A 17,361-nucleotide genomic window follows, 5' to 3' on the forward strand; every position below is an offset into this window, starting at 1 on the left:
TAAGAAAAAGTTTTACTGCTGTGTGGGCAAGGAATGACTCAAACCATGAACCAATTACTTGCCACCACAGAACAAAGTAAACTAAGAATACACAAGATAGAACCAGAAAAGCTTTAAAACCACATCATTTTCTGTCTTTTCTCTTTGAAATGACTCATTCCTTTAGCCTCTCAGTCGTGATACCGTAGGAACATAGAAAATACATGAGAAAAAGAGGACAAGGAATGAAATGAAAGAAAGAGGTGAAAAGGGAGAGACTTGTTTTATACAGTGCTGCTGGTATGCATATTTTTAGCCATCAATTTATTAGAAGCCCTGAAAACAAGGACACACTGAAGTCTCTTCAGTGGCTCTTTCTTTTACAAGATGCTAGGGCAAAACTTGATGCAAAATAAAATTGTGGGAATATTTTTTGTATAAAGAACTAAATGTAGCTCACCACAATGTGAGATGAACACATTGTTTTCTGATGGCTCTTCCGGTGTGATCAGTCTTTTGGCACAATAGCAATGAATTCAAAACTGGCAATGCAAAGGCCAAACAAGCAAACAAAAGAGAGGCCACAAAGAAGTGAGAGCAATTCCACATTGGCCAAAGGAGACTCACAATCCTCTGCTACAATTATGCCCAGAGAATAGATGAGTCACAATTCATTTTTTGTTCACTTATGATCAACATCACTTCATGTTCTTGGACAAACAGACAGCAGTGGTGACTTTAATGTGTTGTTGAAATGCTTAAGGTTGTGCTTGATGATGCAAAATAATTCTGAAATATTTTATTTTGAAGACATAGTTTACTTACAAGGTCTTTCATGGTATGGACCAGTGGAGACGTAAGGTGGGATGATGGTAGGTAACCCAATTCAGAAAAATTTAAATAAGTATCATTTTAGCTTAAGTTTGTGAAGGCTCACAATTCTGGGTATGTCTCCAAATGGGGCTTGAACTTATGGTCAGGTATGTTGTTCTGGAAATTCAGGGAGACAAGATAAGTAGAAAGAAATCTACCAAAGTACACAAAAGGGGAGCTTTGATTACTTGTATATAGCATAACCATCTGGAGCTGAGTCAGCCAGTTTACATATCTTTTTTTTGTGGAGATTGCTATTATATCATTGAACTCTAGGCAGTAGGCAGCAGCTGGGCAGTCCTGCCCTCAGGTGATCAAAAAGGAGGTGGTGATAGGAGAAAACAGGAAACCACCAACCTGGACATTAAGTAAAAAACAGAAAGCACAACCAACGGTTTTCGTGATTATGTGGATGTTCTGTACATGCAATGAAAATTGTGGAAAGGAAAGGTTAAAATAAAAAGTCCTATGAGCAAAGCAGGATGACATATTTTTTCATTCTTATTTAACAGCACCTGACTTTTATCGATGCTATGACCTATATAAAAGCAAATTTAAATGAACACTAAGGCTAATAACTATCACCACAATAATTGTCTGTCAACATGGTTGTCATATGGCAAAGAAAAAGGAAGATCATATACAACTCCTCTACTTTTACAGCTGTGACTCAATGCACTGTTCTAACTTCCTATAACAGCTAACAGTATTCCACCGCTAAGGTTACTTATCTCTATAGTTACTTTTGTGTTATGTCCTCCAACCGTCACCGTCTCTGCAGTGATAATCTCCTCTATTTTCATTCTTGTTGGAGTTTATCACTAATAAGTTTAACTTTGTTTGAACATCCAGTAGAGCAGTAATTACCCAAGAGATATTTTTCTTGGATGACAAGGGAAAAAATGTTATTGCAGATCAAAAGAAAATTGTTCTAAAGGGCAACTTTTATCCTGTGATGCAATATCTCCAGTAGGAGTAGACTACAATGTGAGTCATGTACTATTCAAATCAGTTGAGTGTTTTAGCACATTTTGTTCTAAAACAACAAAACACTCCACCAAAGCCATTAAAATGTATCATTTTGACAATTTGTTAGGCCAAAAAAATATTTAGTTTACCATTTTAGACAATTATTTTCTATTTGAAGGAAGATGTAAAAGCTTAATTGAATTGTTGTCAGTGCCCTTTAGGTATAAGACATTTAATGCATGTATGTTTTGGAAATGTAATTTCGTTTTATATGTTTGTGAGCAAATCATTTGATATGATGGCTGAAATTTTTAAAGTAATTCAGAAGTCATAAAGCATGTTTTGCACTTTTTATATTCAAATTGAAAGGTGTCTGTTTGGCAAAGTTAACAGTAATACTGTCATGGTGTTTATTATTGCAACCACTGAAAAGAAAATGCTTTAATTGTCTTTGATGGCAATTTCCATTAGGATACCCTTAGCTTGATGTGCCTTCATCCTCAACACATAGCCTTTACTGCCACCTTGTGGTATTTTTCCATGTTACATACACTTGCCACTTTGTACAATAAATAACAATACATCTTCTCACCACAAACCCTGTTATTTTAATTAAGAGCTACACTAATATTTATGGAAATATATAAATAATTGCCTGGAAATAATCTTTACCCCCTTGGAGTTAACTGCTTTGCCAAGAACGTCCTCACTTTGTACTAATGGAATTCAGAAGTGTCTCTTGCATATTTAATTAGCAGTCATTAAATTATTCACAACAATAAGAGGACAAAAGACTGCAAAATTTAGAGATTGACTTAAGCTCTCGCTGGAATACTCCCCGTGTGTAATCCTGCTGCTATCATCTCACACATTTTAGAAGATTTAAAAAAAAATTTTAAGAAATCTGCTCAAACAAATTTATTTTTACAAGAGGATATACAAGAAGACATTTATGTTCAAGTATTGTTGAAAATGTACTTTCTTGTCAGAAGATTTTAAAACCACTGAAAATTTTGCATACTGCTTAAAGAATGCGGAGGATGCAATGTTTGTGAGACATTTTACACTTCACAATTTAAATGTTATTCTTTTTATTCTGAAAAATTATTATTTTAAAATTGATACCAACAAAAATGTCAAATTATAAGCAAGATGCATATTTATTACTTAAATCAATCAAATTTCTATATTGTTTAGGTTAGTTAGAATTGCGTAAACTGATTTCAGTTCCTTAGTTTTCTAGGGCACTGAGATTGATTCTTTTTGACCTGGCAAAACAACCTGTGGTATGTAAAATGGAAAACAAATCAAAACAGAGAAGCAAAGTCTGCTGTTGGCACATCCTTTTCTATTTTATCACCTCCTTAAGATGCTCTAAGGCTCACTAAAAGACTATCTCACTTGCCCTTAAAATGTTGTCATGTTAAAAGCTCTCTTAAAGCCTAAGGTGCTCTTTGAATAACTTTTATTTTACTGATGTTAAAGTCTAAAAAAAATCTTAGAATTCCAGGAATTCAAAGTCAGCTAAGAGTTACATTTTGTCTTAGAAATTTTTGAGATTTTTTATCTTTAGTTGTCTGTTCTCTTAGTTTCTGAGCTTTCCATCAACCTGCTGCCTTGCTCCCTTCCACAGTTGTTGCCTACCCTTGATTTCCTTCTGCCTGCACTTTCACTCAACTGCTTTCCATTTTCATCAGATCAGCTGGTTTCTCTGTCACTTCCTTCTCTTATTCAGTACTTAAGCTCTTCAGTTTGTTTAATTCCTCACTGGCTCCTTCCATGAAGTTACCATTGTGGCAGGTCTTTGCTCCAAGTTGTGATTCCAGGAGTTATTTTGAGTCCAAGTTTTCTTTTGATTTTTTTCTCATTTATGACTTTGCCATCCAGAGGCTTCACAAAGAATCCTAAAACAAAACTGAATAAAGCTACCTTAATGTTAAAAGCATTAATTTATGATGGAGATTATTTGGATATTCCTGACCCTTTTTTTATTGGCTGAAATGCCTCTCCTAGAGAACCTTAACATTTTTTTTCCAGCTCAGATTTTTCTTATGAGTGAACCACTTTATATGTTTGTGTAAATTTGCACTTACAGAAAAATTAGACGTATTGAAAATGTAATCTCTAGATATTGGGGATTTCAATTTCTGCCGATGCGCTGGCATAGACTCTGTGTAAAAATTCATGACTATAAATTTAATGCATGGCAAGATTAAAAAAACAAAAAACACAACCGCAAAAAACAACAGCATGAGAATATGCTACTATATATTTATCAGCTAAATTATTGGGCCAGGCTTTTACTTTTATTACATTCCTCTTACTCAGAATAAACAGACACAAACTTAATTAAGCAATTCTGAAGTAGCTCTACTTCTTTATTCCATACTTCATGTCAAGATAAGTTTTTCATATGAAGTTATGCATCATAACAAGAGAACATGTTCATAGAATGAAGGAAGGGGGGGAACTGTGGCTCAAAATAAAGGGTTTCTCTCATAATCTTCTTTACAAAGTCATCTTACAACAAACAAAAACAGGGATAGCTCAAGTGTAACAGCAGAGTAGGATAAATCAAAGGTTATCACTAAAATTAAGCCCAACTGTGAGAAAGGAAGAAGAAGAATGATTTTTGCACACAAATACTCCTGAGATTTTCTGTGAGACAGAGCTGTCACTGTGATACACAGATCAGTGACACTTTTCTCTTTGTGGTTATGTCATAACTAAGCTAAGTAAAATCCATAACAATAATGATTTTAATCTTCTGATGCATTGATGAAAGATTTTGCAGTGAGCCTGATGACATGAACAAGTACCAAAATGAAAGTGTAACAATAATGAAAGTCATGGCTGAAAAGTTTCTGACGATCAGGAATGACACAAAGTGATTTCCCAGTTTAATGTTAGAATTTTATATTCCTAAAACACATTTATGGGCCATGGAAATGACTTTCTTTTCTCCAGAAAACTCTGGTGATGAAAAAAAACTGCTTGAAATACCTGAACACTTCATTTTAATATTGCTTTAACAAAAATAATCATATGCTTTACAATATTCACTGACAACACGACATCTGACTCATTCACACGTATGAAAAACTGACAAGTTGGTGAGCGAATATTTACGTATAGAGAGGAGCTGCAGTGACCGCATTCAGGTGGCTGGCTGTCAGATTTTTTTTACTAAACAACAAAGACAAACTCTTCAGGGCTGGTACTTTTATACTGTTTACATTTTCCTACCTCCTCATCTTAGTTTTACACATAGGAAACAGTGACATTGTATAGTGGGTGGGAGAGTTATATGCCTTCCTTTAAAAACTTCCTCTCTTGTGATCAATTATCAATTTTTTTCCAGCACAGATACTGGATTTGGGGTTTTGGACCAGAAAGACGTTTCCATCTGTTATGGAGATCTGTTCATCCAATGACTGCATGCTAAACAAGTCTCTTTGTTCTTCGCCAAAGCTAAAGTCCCAGTTGACGCATCACTCACAACAGTCATCCATAATCTGTCTTTATATATCTGCCAAAGTATGATGAAAAATCTGTTATCCTAACTTAACCCACAAATAGTTTCCTCATGCTGCTGATTCAACTCTTCCCCAACAACAAAGAGGGCAGTCGTTGTGTTAAGCTCTGAAGTCCTCTGCATCCTTAATGTCCATTGGTCTCAGAGGCTGAGGCAGGGGTGGAGGGAGTGGAGGACCGAGAAGCAACTGAAGCCTTTTCGCCACCTGGACTGGAGGCCGAAGGCATACTGTCGGGAGCTTTGACCCCGGCTACTCCGACAGGAGACATCCCAGCTGCAGCCGCTGTGGTCACGGCAGAGACCCTGTTTGCAGTGATGGCAGAGACTGGTTTAGGCTGAGCTTGAAGTCCTGGGCTGCAGATGAGGTGATGCCTTTCCCAGTCTTTGTGCTGGCAGAAGGAGCCACAATAGCGAGCGGCGTTGCAGCCGCTGCACGTCTCGCTAGCTTTACGGCCACAGTTCCAGCAACACTAAAAATGCAAGAAAAGAAGCAAAACAAATAAGTTGTGATGAGTGTTAAACTATGCTGACATGCAATGCAGTTTTCAGTTCCACTTTATTCTTCACTAAGCTTCTCATGAAACTGTGTGGGTAGAAGAAACAAACACAACCTAGACAATCAGTTCATTGGCTGCCTGGTTTATGAGGGAGTTTTTGCATTCAGAAGAAAAAAACTATGGAAAACTAGCAAATAAAAGGGGTAAAAATCATAATTTAATAACACATTTTTTTCTAAATTTGTGTTGTCCTGATTCAAGATTTTGAGCTCTTCACCATTTACCTCGGAAGGATTCCTTTCTGAGTGATTGACAGTTCATCACTGCGTCACCTACCAACTCTTCGCTCTAGTTACAACATATAAATCTAAGTTTTGGATGAACACAATTAGCCCGTCTAATTTATAAAAGGCAGTCCTTTATTTAAACGTTAGTGTTTGAGACATTCATTATGCCTTTTTAATATTCTCACAATCACTCTCTGCAGGGAGAACATAAAAAAAGTTAGTTGACTTAGAATTTAAAAAATCTCTCTCATCTCATAGTAACTTAGCTAATGGTTTATTCATTAATAATTAATGAATAATAATTCATAATAATAATTATAATAATAATTCATAATAATTTATTAAAGATAAATTATGAGTTTCAAAGCTGCAGTTATCAATTTAGGCATTCAGTTAGATTTAAATTGTAAACTCCTGTTGGATTTTGATTTGAAGTAATCTTTTAAGTTGATCGTCATGCTTGGTTGGACAGGAAGTAGCATTAACATTTTGGGGTTCCTTTGAACCCGGTGTGTGGTTGGAGCTAATGATTATAGAGATTACAAGGAGGCATTCCAATCTCAAAGACTGGGAGGTAATTACTAAATATACATCAGCAAATCATCAAAAATACCTGTGGATACATGCAAAAATCTGATAAGCAATCATAAGAAGGATTTGATTGTATAACCATAAATGCTTAACTTTAAATCTAAATCTGCCAGGAAGTTGAATAATTTTGGACTGCATATTCAGCACCTTTAAGATTAATAAAGCTTTCGCTTATGTACTTTTCAGTTACTTTAGTAGAATATCTAGAATATTTACTTAGAAAGCAAGTGATGCATTAATTTCCAGTTGATTAATCCCAAATTGGTAACATTATTTTTGCACAGTACATTTTTTAATGCTGATAATTTTCACAATAGCTTTCACTGTAACCATGCAAGCCTGGTGTTTAATATTTAACACTGTGATACTGAGAGCAGAATCTCTCTAGGAACATAACTCCGATCTCTGCTCACCTCACTTGAATCCTCCTGTTCATTGATGACCATGATGGCATCCTCTTGAGCCTTCCTCTTCGCCTCGGCTAGAGTCTTCTCCATTTTTGCTCTCTCTGCAGCGATCATCTCAAAAGCTTTCTGCTCAGCCTCCGCCACTGCCTTCTGAACCTCATCCATGGCCTGACGCTTCACTTCATTCACTGCCTCCTCTGTACATGAAGGACGACAAGTGTTTAGAGTTTACTTCCCTTCATGAGCTCAACATACAGCGGTCTAAGACTCTTAGTAGATAAGTTATAATATATTCTGAAAGTAGTAATCTTTGTAAAGAGGCCTGAATAATTTCTATGAGTGAAATTTTTACCAGCTTTCCTCCAGATCTCGTCAGTGACATATGCTGAACCTGGCCGTGGACCAAAGTCCCGCTGGGAGTCTGTGGGAAAGGTAGAAACAGTGAATAAGCACCTGTTAAAATAAAAAATAAAAAATACATTGACTTTTTAAGATAACAAAAACCTGACTGACAGGACAATCAATGTTAAAGGTGTGTAGAAAGAAAGTCCTCAGAGCTATACACTGATGGTTTCTTTTTCATCAAGTCGTTAATTTAGTCACTGATGCAAACATGTCTGCATATTTAAGACACACAGCCAACATAATTGTTGGTTGTCAGATTCTTGGACTGATCCGGGATCTGACAGCTTTAGAAAGGAATGTGTTTGGCTTGGAGGAAAAAGCAGACCAACAAGCTGTGTAAATATTCAGACTGTTCCCTCAAATTTCACTCCCTATCTCTCAACACACTTCTCTCTCCAGCTCTGCTGACTGGCGGACTTCCTCTTTCCCTTGTTTCTCTCATCCCTTTTCCCCTTACTTCTTTCTTCTCTTTCCCTTCCTTTCCATCCTCTCTCTTCCAACAAGCCTTCATACACCCCCTCTACTACGGCCCGAGCCCAGGTGAGCAGGCAGGCTTTCCGGCTGTGGGTCCAGATGGCGCGCTGGCGAGTCAGCCAGCTCTAGGTCTCTGAGCCTGCAGGACAGCAGGACGGCCCTTCTGTGGCCGATATGGCCGAGGCCAGTCCTGGCACCTGTTTGTGACTATGGAGCAGCAGGGAGATGGCAAGGCTGGCACACAGAGAGAACACTGCCAGTACACAGCAGACTGGGGGCCTAACTGTAGAAGGACTCACACTGACATCTGAATTCATGGGTGTAGCTCTATTTATGGCCACTAGATGATGTAAAGAGCATAATGCAGAAATGAGTTTTGCCATAATAGTTTAATGTTAACTCTAATTTTGAATGTCAAAATGAGAAAGTGTCATAATTTTCTGAAAACATTTGGAAGAAGCTTGTAATAATTTCTAACAGAATTTTCCTCTTTTAGTCACTTTAATTTTTTAAGGATCCAAGCTGACGCTTATTTGTTTTACTGGTATTCTTAGCTACTTTTTGTGGATTTATTCACCAGAAAGTTTGAGAATACTTTGATAGGCAAAGCAAGAAGAGCTCAACATTCAAAACAAAAACTTGCAGTGAACAAACAGCAATTTATTTAGTTTCATATTTACACAAAAAAGAAATTTTCAGGGCAACATGTCAAAACAGGGAAAATTTGTGTGCATGAATAAATAAAAGTATAAAGGTTCAGAGAAACTCATTTATTTAATCACAAAAGCAATGGAAAAATTTGTGGAAAATAGCAACAGGCAACAATCATAAAAAGAGAACAAATGACTCACGCTGACACAATTGACCTGAAATTACAGTACAAAAAGAACCTTACCCGACTCTGCAGAGAGCGGACTGTGTGTTTTGGAAAACGGAGTGGAGCCCGAGCCTCCTTTGCGAGGATCTTCCTGCTCGCTAGAACGTCGTCTCCAGTAGTTCAGTTCCTCTCGATCCGACTCCTGGCAGCGTCTCAGCACGCTTACTGACCTCCTTGTTTTTTCCACCATGTCCACGATGCAGTTCAGCACCTAGAAGATGAAGAAAATGCGATACTTTCAAAGTCCAAGTTTGCTTTCAGGCATAGCTTATTGACATTCTCAAAATAAATATTCTTAAATGCCCATTCTGACAGTGAAAAAGAACTCATCTGCTACTTGACAACAACTCCTTTTCAAATATTTAACCAATATAATATTGAAATAAAAAAACACAAACATTTGTAGGCAATTGTGTTCCATGGAAAATTGAAAGCTAATTGACCTTTTGTCCAAGTTGTTTATAAGTGAACTCCCTCATAACCAACTTGCTAGCATTAACATTGTATAAACTTGACTCAATTTATCCATCTATTATCATCCATTATCTTCTGTGTGGTGTCACAGGGACAGCAGTCCAAGCAGAGAAGCCAAGATTTTCCTCTCCCCACTTGGGCCAGCTCCTCTGGCGTTCCCACGACAGCTGAGAAACATAGTCCCTCCTGCGTGTCGTGGGTCTCACCAGGGAAGCGTCCAGGAGGTTTCCTAATCAGATGCTTGAGCGTTAGCTCTGCTCTGATCCCATCCTGTAGCTTATCCACACTTTTTAAGAATTATATCAATATAATGACAGGATTCTGTCCATGCTAAAAACATAGGGTTATTTCTATTTACAAGGTGTATATTATATTTTATTTGGATTGCAATAGGTTATTTAATCTGCAGCCATAAAAGTAAGTGATTAAACAGTAAGTTAAACGTCTATGTGTATACACACAGAAACAGAAAAATCATTTTAATGATCTGATAAACTAAATAGACTTACAGTGTCCAATGCCTAGTTCATAGGCACTTGGACTGCTTTGTTGGTAATCAGAAAGTTTTAGTGTCAGGTAACTATGAACAAATAACTAATATAAGACTATTTATGAACAATAGGAAAGAATGTTGAGTTGTTAACATTTTTTAATTTTTGGGGGGATTTTTGCTTTTGAAAATTTTACCAGTACAAAGTGAAGTTGATGAGAGTGAATCAACAAGTATTGATGACTTTGGCTTACACTTACCTCTGAAAATAAAAACTGCATCAGGGAATAGCATTTATTCAACCTCAACTGTATTTCAGTTCTAGGTTTGAAAACCAGTAGGATCTACTGTATCCTTCAATTCCCAGCATGCATTACTTTGCATTTTGTACTTCCAAGCACTGCAGCAATGTATTCATTAAATGACAAGGTACTCTGTTAAAGATTTAATGAAATAAAAATGTAATTGGTTCAAATAAATACAGAATGTCTTTTATTTCTACTGTTCCCGTTGTACTACTGCTTCAAAATGTCTTCCACTGTGGTGATACTAGCAGTACCAAAGGGCTGCTGGCATTTGATAAAGGGTAATTTCAACAATTAAAACCTAAATTTACAGCTAACAAACACCTTGCCAGCCCTTAAACATTTTATTCATTAGCCTTTTCTGAAAAATATATTTACACCTAATGTAGCTTTCATGTCCATCAGGAAGTGTCACTCTAATTTATTTTTACTGTCAAGATTGTGAAAACTGAAACATTTCTTCTCAGGACCTTAGTAAAACAAATTACATTCCTGCTATATCACAAACCATTAACAGCAGTGGTGCCTGCCTGCAGACTTACATGATCCAGATGCCTCCATTCATCAGCCCACTCTCTGTCTGTCAGTCTGTGGTCCACTGGCTCCTCACGATAGCCTCCGTTAGTGCCTGATTAGAACACACACAAGAGAGATAGCGCACTGATGTTATTAACATTCCTTTGAATGAAGGATTAGTCACAAGTGACAATGAGTGAGTGAAAGATATGAAATATCCCAAAAAATATACACTTTTAGATTGTTCGTTCATCATGAATACATGTCAGAGTAAAAAAAAAAAAAATCTCTCCAGTACCAACTGTGCTCAAAAGCCAAAATATTGATATATATATATTCAACCAAAATGGAAGCTCATAAAATATCAAGCCTGACAGCAACAATTTGAGGTTACCGCTTTGAGAGAAAAAAAAAAAAAAAGAGGCATGGGACAGTGAGCAACAAAGGTGGAGTGAAAGGGAAAACCTATGATGCAAAACAGACCCTTAGCACGCAGAGCCTGCACATCTGGAAGTCAGCTGTCAACCACACACACAAACAGACACACACAGTACTCCCACAGTACCTCCCCTTCTGCAGCTCACGGCATTCCAACAGGGAGACACTCAGGCTGAGTGGAGTGGCTCCACTCCTAAACACAACCAGCCGCTCTGACACTCGCTGTGGATCCCTGTGTCCCACATACACACAAGGATGTGTTTCCCATCGTAGCTCGACTTAGGCAATATCTAATTATACACTGAAGAGAAATAACAGTTTGCACACATGGGGCAGAGCTCTTGCAGAAGCCAAAAAACATCTTGAACCCATGTCCACAAACATAGGAACTGCATTAAAACACACATGCACAGCATACAAAGATGGAAATCACCATCTCTTCAATATGAGTTTTTCAAAAAACAAAAAGGCAACAAGACAAAAGATGAACACACAAACTTAAACACAAACACAAGCACACACACTCTTGCCTTCCCAAAAATCTTCCCAACTTCTGGATCTCATCAGCGTTCATCAGTTCAAAGCTACGACTGGGGGGGGGGGACTGATGTGTTTATCCTTGTGTGTGTGTGCTTGTGAGTTAAGTGGCGGCAGGCGGGTAGGAGGCTGTCAGACAGACTAAAGGCCTCGTAAACACGGCACCTCTACCCTGAATACATAGGTGTGTATGTGCTGTTGCATGTAGGGGTGTGTGTGTGTGTGAGCTACTGCTGTTTCCACTAAGTGCTGACAAGCTCCAAATGGAGGGGCAGATATACACCAGAGTAGAACCAAACTCCCTATGCCTGGACAGTACAGCTCTGTTTATACACATATCTGGATTCCAGAGATATACCAAGATTTTAAACAAACACATAGACCACCCATTACTGAGTACAGATTACAATATGATATGTACGTGTTTCTGTTTTAGTGGCGATTTTCAAAATGCATGTTTAGCTACTTGCAGGAGCTAAACAGAAGGAAGGAGGACTGTTTTCTACATTTTCCTGATTATAGCAAAGTGATTTATTAAATCAATATATGCCTGCATGACTGTCTAATAGATTTAAAGAAGCAGTGTCCACATTTGTAGAAAAAGTACACCAAATATTGATGTTTCATATTTTTGGTAAACTAATTAAAACTATGTCAATGTGAAAAATGTCAATTTAGCTTTATCTATTCACTCAATTTATCTATGTGCTTCAGTCAAAATATGGTTCAATGTGACAAAAAGGAATGTGCACTTGTTAAAAGCAACTCCAATGCTCTTGTTCCTTCAGTGACTTGTTTACTTTATCATATGAACAGAAGTATTAACATTCAGTTGCAGCAATGTTTGGGCTTAATTGGGTTTATTGTTGTTGATTGTCTTTTATCCAAATTGATATCTATATAGCCAGTCATATAAAAAACCTTAAAATTGCATAGCTTGGTCTGCAACAACAGTGTCTGTCTCCACTGATCCTCATGAAATACACTGCCTGGCCAAAAAAAAAGTCGCCACCTGGATTTAACTAAGCAAATAGGTACAAGCCTCCTATTGGATAAGTACTGCATAGGCGATTATCTTTCAGCTGGCAACAAGTTATTTAACCCCAGCTGATGCAATGAGTAACTCCTCATTTCTTAAACAACCATGGCAAAAGACACATCCTGTGGTCGTGGAAAAGATGTTAGTCTGTTTAAGAAGGGTCAAATCATTGGCATGCATCAAGCAGAGAAAACATCTAAGGAGATTGCAGAAACTACTAGAATTGGGTTAAGAACTGTCCAAATCATTAAAAACTGGAAGGATGGTGGGGAACCATCGTCTTTCAGGAAGAAATGTGGTCGGAAAGAAATCCTGAATGATCGTGATCGGCGATTACTTAAACGTTTGGTCAAATCAAATCGAAGAAAAACAACAGCAGAACTCAGGAGTATGTTTAATTGTGAACGCAAAAGCATTTCCACACGCACAATGCGAAGGGAACTCAAGGGGTTGGGATTGAACAGCTGTGTAGCTGTAAGAAAACCTCTAATCAGTAAGGCTAACCAGAAAAAAAGGCTTCAGTTTGCTAGGGAGCATAAAGATTGGACTCTGGAAGAATGGAAGAGGGTCATGTGGTCTGATGAGTCCAGATTTACCCTGTTCCAGAATGATGGGCGCATCAGGGTAAGAAGAGAGGCAGGTGAAGTGATGCACCCATCATGCCTAGTGTCTACTGTACAAGCCTGTGGGGGCAGTGCTATGATCTGGGGTTGCTGCAGTTGGCCAGGTCTAGGTTCAGCAACATTGTGTGCCCAAAGAATGAGGTCAGCTGACTACCTGAATATACTGAATGACCAGGTTATTCCATCAATGGATTTTGTCTTCCCAAATGGAACGGGCATATTCCAAGATGACAATGCCAGGATTCATCGGGCTCACATTGTGAAAGAGTGGTTCAGGGAGCATGAGACATCTTTTTCACACATGGATTGGCCACCACAGAGTCCAGACCTTAACCCCATTGAGAATCTTTGGGATGTGCTGGAGAAGGCTTTGCACAGTGGTCAGACTCTCCCATCATCAATACAAGATCTTGGTGAAAGATTAATGCAACACTGGATGGAAATAAATCTTGTGACACTGCAGAAGCTTATTGAAACATTGCCACAGCGAATGCGGGCTGTAATCAAAGCTAAAGGCGGTCCAACAAAATATTAGAGAGTGTGTCCATTTTTTGGTGGCGACTTTTTTTTTGGCCAGGCAGTGTATAAGACTGTTGTTGAGAGACAGTAAGGAGTTTCATTCAGTCACACTTTAAAAGCATTTTAAAGCTGGCACACACTGTACCTTTAATGCTCTCAAGGAGAAATGTTTCAAAGCACCGCGACAAGTATCACAAGTACAATGTCTATCACCTACCAGGGAGTCGTGGCCTGTCCTTAAGTTCACGAATCTCCAGGATACGTTGGCTGTGCTCTCGGTGTAAGAGGTGTGGAGCTGCTATGTCATCCAAGGCATAGTGTTGCAAGGGTGGAGGAGTTGGGTGAAGCTGGGCAGTGAGGGGCAGCGGATGGGCAGGACTGTGTCGTGGAGCGGGGCTGATGGTGCAAATCCGTTTTGCTGCAGGCTCCATTGCTACTGGAGGACGTTCATGGAAGCCGTTCTCCTTTGCCCTAAACACAAGAAAGTAGTACTCAAGTAAACACATCTCTCTACAAGCTACTAAAGGTAGAGCTTCATTTTAGAAGAATACATGCTAATGTTATTTAACCTGCTGGGGCTGTGTCGTTTTGTCCCTGTCTCAGGAGGTTCCATCAACAACTCAGAGGAGTCTGGAGAGGAAGTCATGGTGGTGCTTAGCAGGAGGTGCTCATGCTGTGACAAGTATTGAGCTGGGGTCTGCTTGGCTGCTCGTGCACAGTGGAGCAACTCCCTCTGCAGCAGTGGAAGGTTTGCCTATAAAATATACAATAATATTGTTTTAAATTAGTCCACTGGCCTTGACAGTAACACAGTTAAGGCCTGATTAATGGAAACCACATCTACTCAAACTCAAAGCCATACAAGATGAAATTCTTGCATCACCAAAAGAGTCAGATTTCAAAAAGTGTACGGGAGACTACAACAACATCATATGGGTTTGTTTTAATAGAAACTGTGGGAAAAATATCAATGGTACTAATTTATGAGCAGAAAAATAACTGTAAAATAACTGGATACACTACAACGCATCAGTTTACAGAACAAGATAACATGAATTTGGCCAAGGAGTTTCCGTAAAGAATTGGCACCAGAGAGAGGAAACAAAGAACAGGGAGCGCGACGTCTTGAGGTTTGGCTGTATAGCTGGCTTTGGGTGTTGTTCTGTGGCTGCCTCCATAGTGCCTGTGGCTTTCCTAATTCAAATAAAAAATGGCAGCACTACCACTGATGATGATTGCTAACCTCCCACGCAGCAGGAGTGATAAGCACACTTAGGACTGTGTTGGTTACGGTAAAACTATGTATGATGGTACCAAGGCTTCAAAACATTTCAAAACAATTGATGCACAAGCTCCAGTTCTTTATCCTCCCTTGCACTGTCCATTTTTACATCCACATGTACATATTTATCCGTGTCTGTCTGTTGAATCTTTCCATCTTGCTTTTGTTCCCTGTATTTCCCTAATTGGGAACAGACTCCAGTGTGTTTGCAATTACACCACTTCCTCACCCCCACTGCTCCCTCTTCTTGAGCAACCAAATAAATAACCATTGCCTTCTCATTTTATGACTGACCTCATCCTATCACAGAGCACTCCCAAATGGTATTTAAAGTTTTTTTTTAAACTGCACCTCTTTCCCTTTGAATATGACATCTTTGTTGAAGTTGAAGTTCATGAGATCTCCTGCACCCCAAACCTGAAAGATCCTCAACAAAGCCCCTGTGCCTATCTGTCAGGATTTTCTACATCCCTTCTTCCCCTGAGGCCCCCAGAAAGCAGACACATGTGCTGCATGTAGGGGCTCTCTGAGGTTCAGTGAGGCGGATGCTAGTTTGGCGGCGCCTTGAAAGCTGAATGCTCTTTTAAAAAGGGACAGCGGCTCCATATGGCGCAGTACAGACCATAAAAAGAGACGGGAACACTTTATGGGCATGTTTCACACTTCCGAATTCCCACTTTTCCCTGTCTCCTCCTGAGCCACCTCTTTCTCTTTTCCCTGTTTACAGAATTTACCCCATCAGTCCCATCTCTTGCAAAGCTCTCAAAGAGTTGGAATAACATTTAGGAGGGAGACAACCCCTCTGTAGTAAATTAGTAGAAGACAGAGAACAGATAATTCTCCTTTCTGGAAGACAGATGGAGGGATTCCAAAGGTAAGTCAGAAATGTGTGTGGAGAAAAAGAGATTTCAAGTGTTTAAAGAACAGCGCTACAACTGACTTAAGATTTATGGGCTGCTTTGCTGAGGGGAGCTTTTAAAAGGTATACTGTTGCAAACTCACTAGGTACAAAGAGCCTCAAGAGGCTGTTTGACAAAAACTCATCTGCTACTTGTCAAGTCAGAGATGAAGTCCTGATTGGTTTAAACCATTAACAAGGAAATGTATGCAGTCATCAATACTACACAAAAAGGTGGCTATTGATTGTTACACTGTATCCTGGGAAGTTATTTTTTTTTCTTGTATTGTTCAGAACAATTTCAAACTGGGTTTTCTTGAGGTAGTTAATTTGACAGCATGGAGTAAAATAGGCTGACTTTACGTTACTTAACTGGAAAAGACAATAAAGCTGCTGCCTGCAACCAAACCTGGAAATAATCTGACAGAAAGTCAGGAGGGGGAAGGTATGTTTACCTTGAGAAAGGGAATAACAAAGGGCCGCAAGGGAAAGTTGGTGGCCTCCTGAAGCCTTGAGTGAAACTCCTCAATGGTAACTGTTGAGTTCTAGGAGAAAGGCAGAGTTAAGTATAGGAAAACAGTGAACAGATGGATTTCTACAAAATGCTGCCTTTTTCCTTCTCTTTAACATCAAAGGATTTACCACAAGGGCCAGAACTAGGCTTCTGACGCTGTCTCCGATCTCGGGAGAAATGTCGTTGCCAAACTGCTGCAGCGTGGTCAGGAAACGTTTCAGCTTGCTCAGCTGGCGAGCCCCACAGGTGGCCGGCAGCTGTTGATTAGCCAGCGATGAAGATGAAGAAGAAGATGGTCCATTGCTGTAACGCTGTGGTGGTGATGGCACCGCGTTCAGTGTTGGTGGGGAATGATGATTCCCATTTGTCACTGGGGAGGAGAGGTGAAGTAAAAATAAGCGCTGATAAGTGGTTCCAGATGCTCTAAAATTATTTGTGTTACTAAGCCTTCTTTCTAAGTCTGGACTAGCCGCTCTACTTTAAGAATATAAATCAGGTTTGAGGGGGAAATGACAAGCCAACTTGAAGCGACAACTGACTAAGAATGCATAGAGATTTTGGAAGTTTTCTTACATGCTGTGGTGGAAAAAGAGGCCGGACGAGGGCCACTGGGGTTGACAGAAGGCAGGGGTGGCATTGTGGAGCTGGCGCTGCTGCTGGGGGCTGATCTGGAATGAGTCTTAGCATCCACAGGCGAACCGGGCATGGCAGGACTCTTCTTCTCTCTACTGTCTGTGGAAGGACAGCAAGAGGTCACTTATGGGTCAGAGCCTAATTAAAAAATGTGCTCTTGAATTAAGACAATTTTTTCAACAAGATATTCAAAATGAAC

At 39.1% G+C, this 17,361-nt stretch overlaps 1 protein-coding gene across 3 annotated transcripts in view; it reads right to left on the minus strand.

Annotated features, from left to right (window-relative positions):
* Positions 1-4,166: 4,166 nt before the first annotated feature.
* The window catches only part of cbfa2t2 (CBFA2/RUNX1 partner transcriptional co-repressor 2), a 45,058-nt gene continuing 31,863 nt past the window's right edge, over positions 4,167-17,361 (minus strand). For all 3 annotated transcript variants that reach the window (XM_032549009.1, XM_032549010.1, XM_032549011.1), the window contains exons 2-11: positions 17,103-17,261; positions 16,658-16,899; positions 16,471-16,560; positions 14,405-14,589; positions 14,053-14,306; positions 10,706-10,791; positions 8,913-9,105; positions 7,491-7,559; positions 7,145-7,335; positions 4,167-5,826 (exon numbers count right to left, since the gene is read on the minus strand). In XM_032549009.1, the coding sequence (XP_032404900.1) occupies positions 5,482-5,826; positions 7,145-7,335; positions 7,491-7,559; positions 8,913-9,105; positions 10,706-10,791; positions 14,053-14,306; positions 14,405-14,589; positions 16,471-16,560; positions 16,658-16,899; positions 17,103-17,235 (1,788 nt within the window). In that variant the 5' untranslated portion in view covers positions 17,236-17,261 and the 3' untranslated portion in view covers positions 4,167-5,481. The remainder of the gene's footprint in view (positions 5,827-7,144; positions 7,336-7,490; positions 7,560-8,912; positions 9,106-10,705; positions 10,792-14,052; positions 14,307-14,404; positions 14,590-16,470; positions 16,561-16,657; positions 16,900-17,102; positions 17,262-17,361) is intronic.

This window comes from Xiphophorus hellerii, chromosome 20 (genome assembly GCF_003331165.1).
Source record: "Xiphophorus hellerii strain 12219 chromosome 20, Xiphophorus_hellerii-4.1, whole genome shotgun sequence".
NCBI classification, from domain to species: domain Eukaryota; kingdom Metazoa; phylum Chordata; class Actinopteri; order Cyprinodontiformes; family Poeciliidae; genus Xiphophorus; species Xiphophorus hellerii.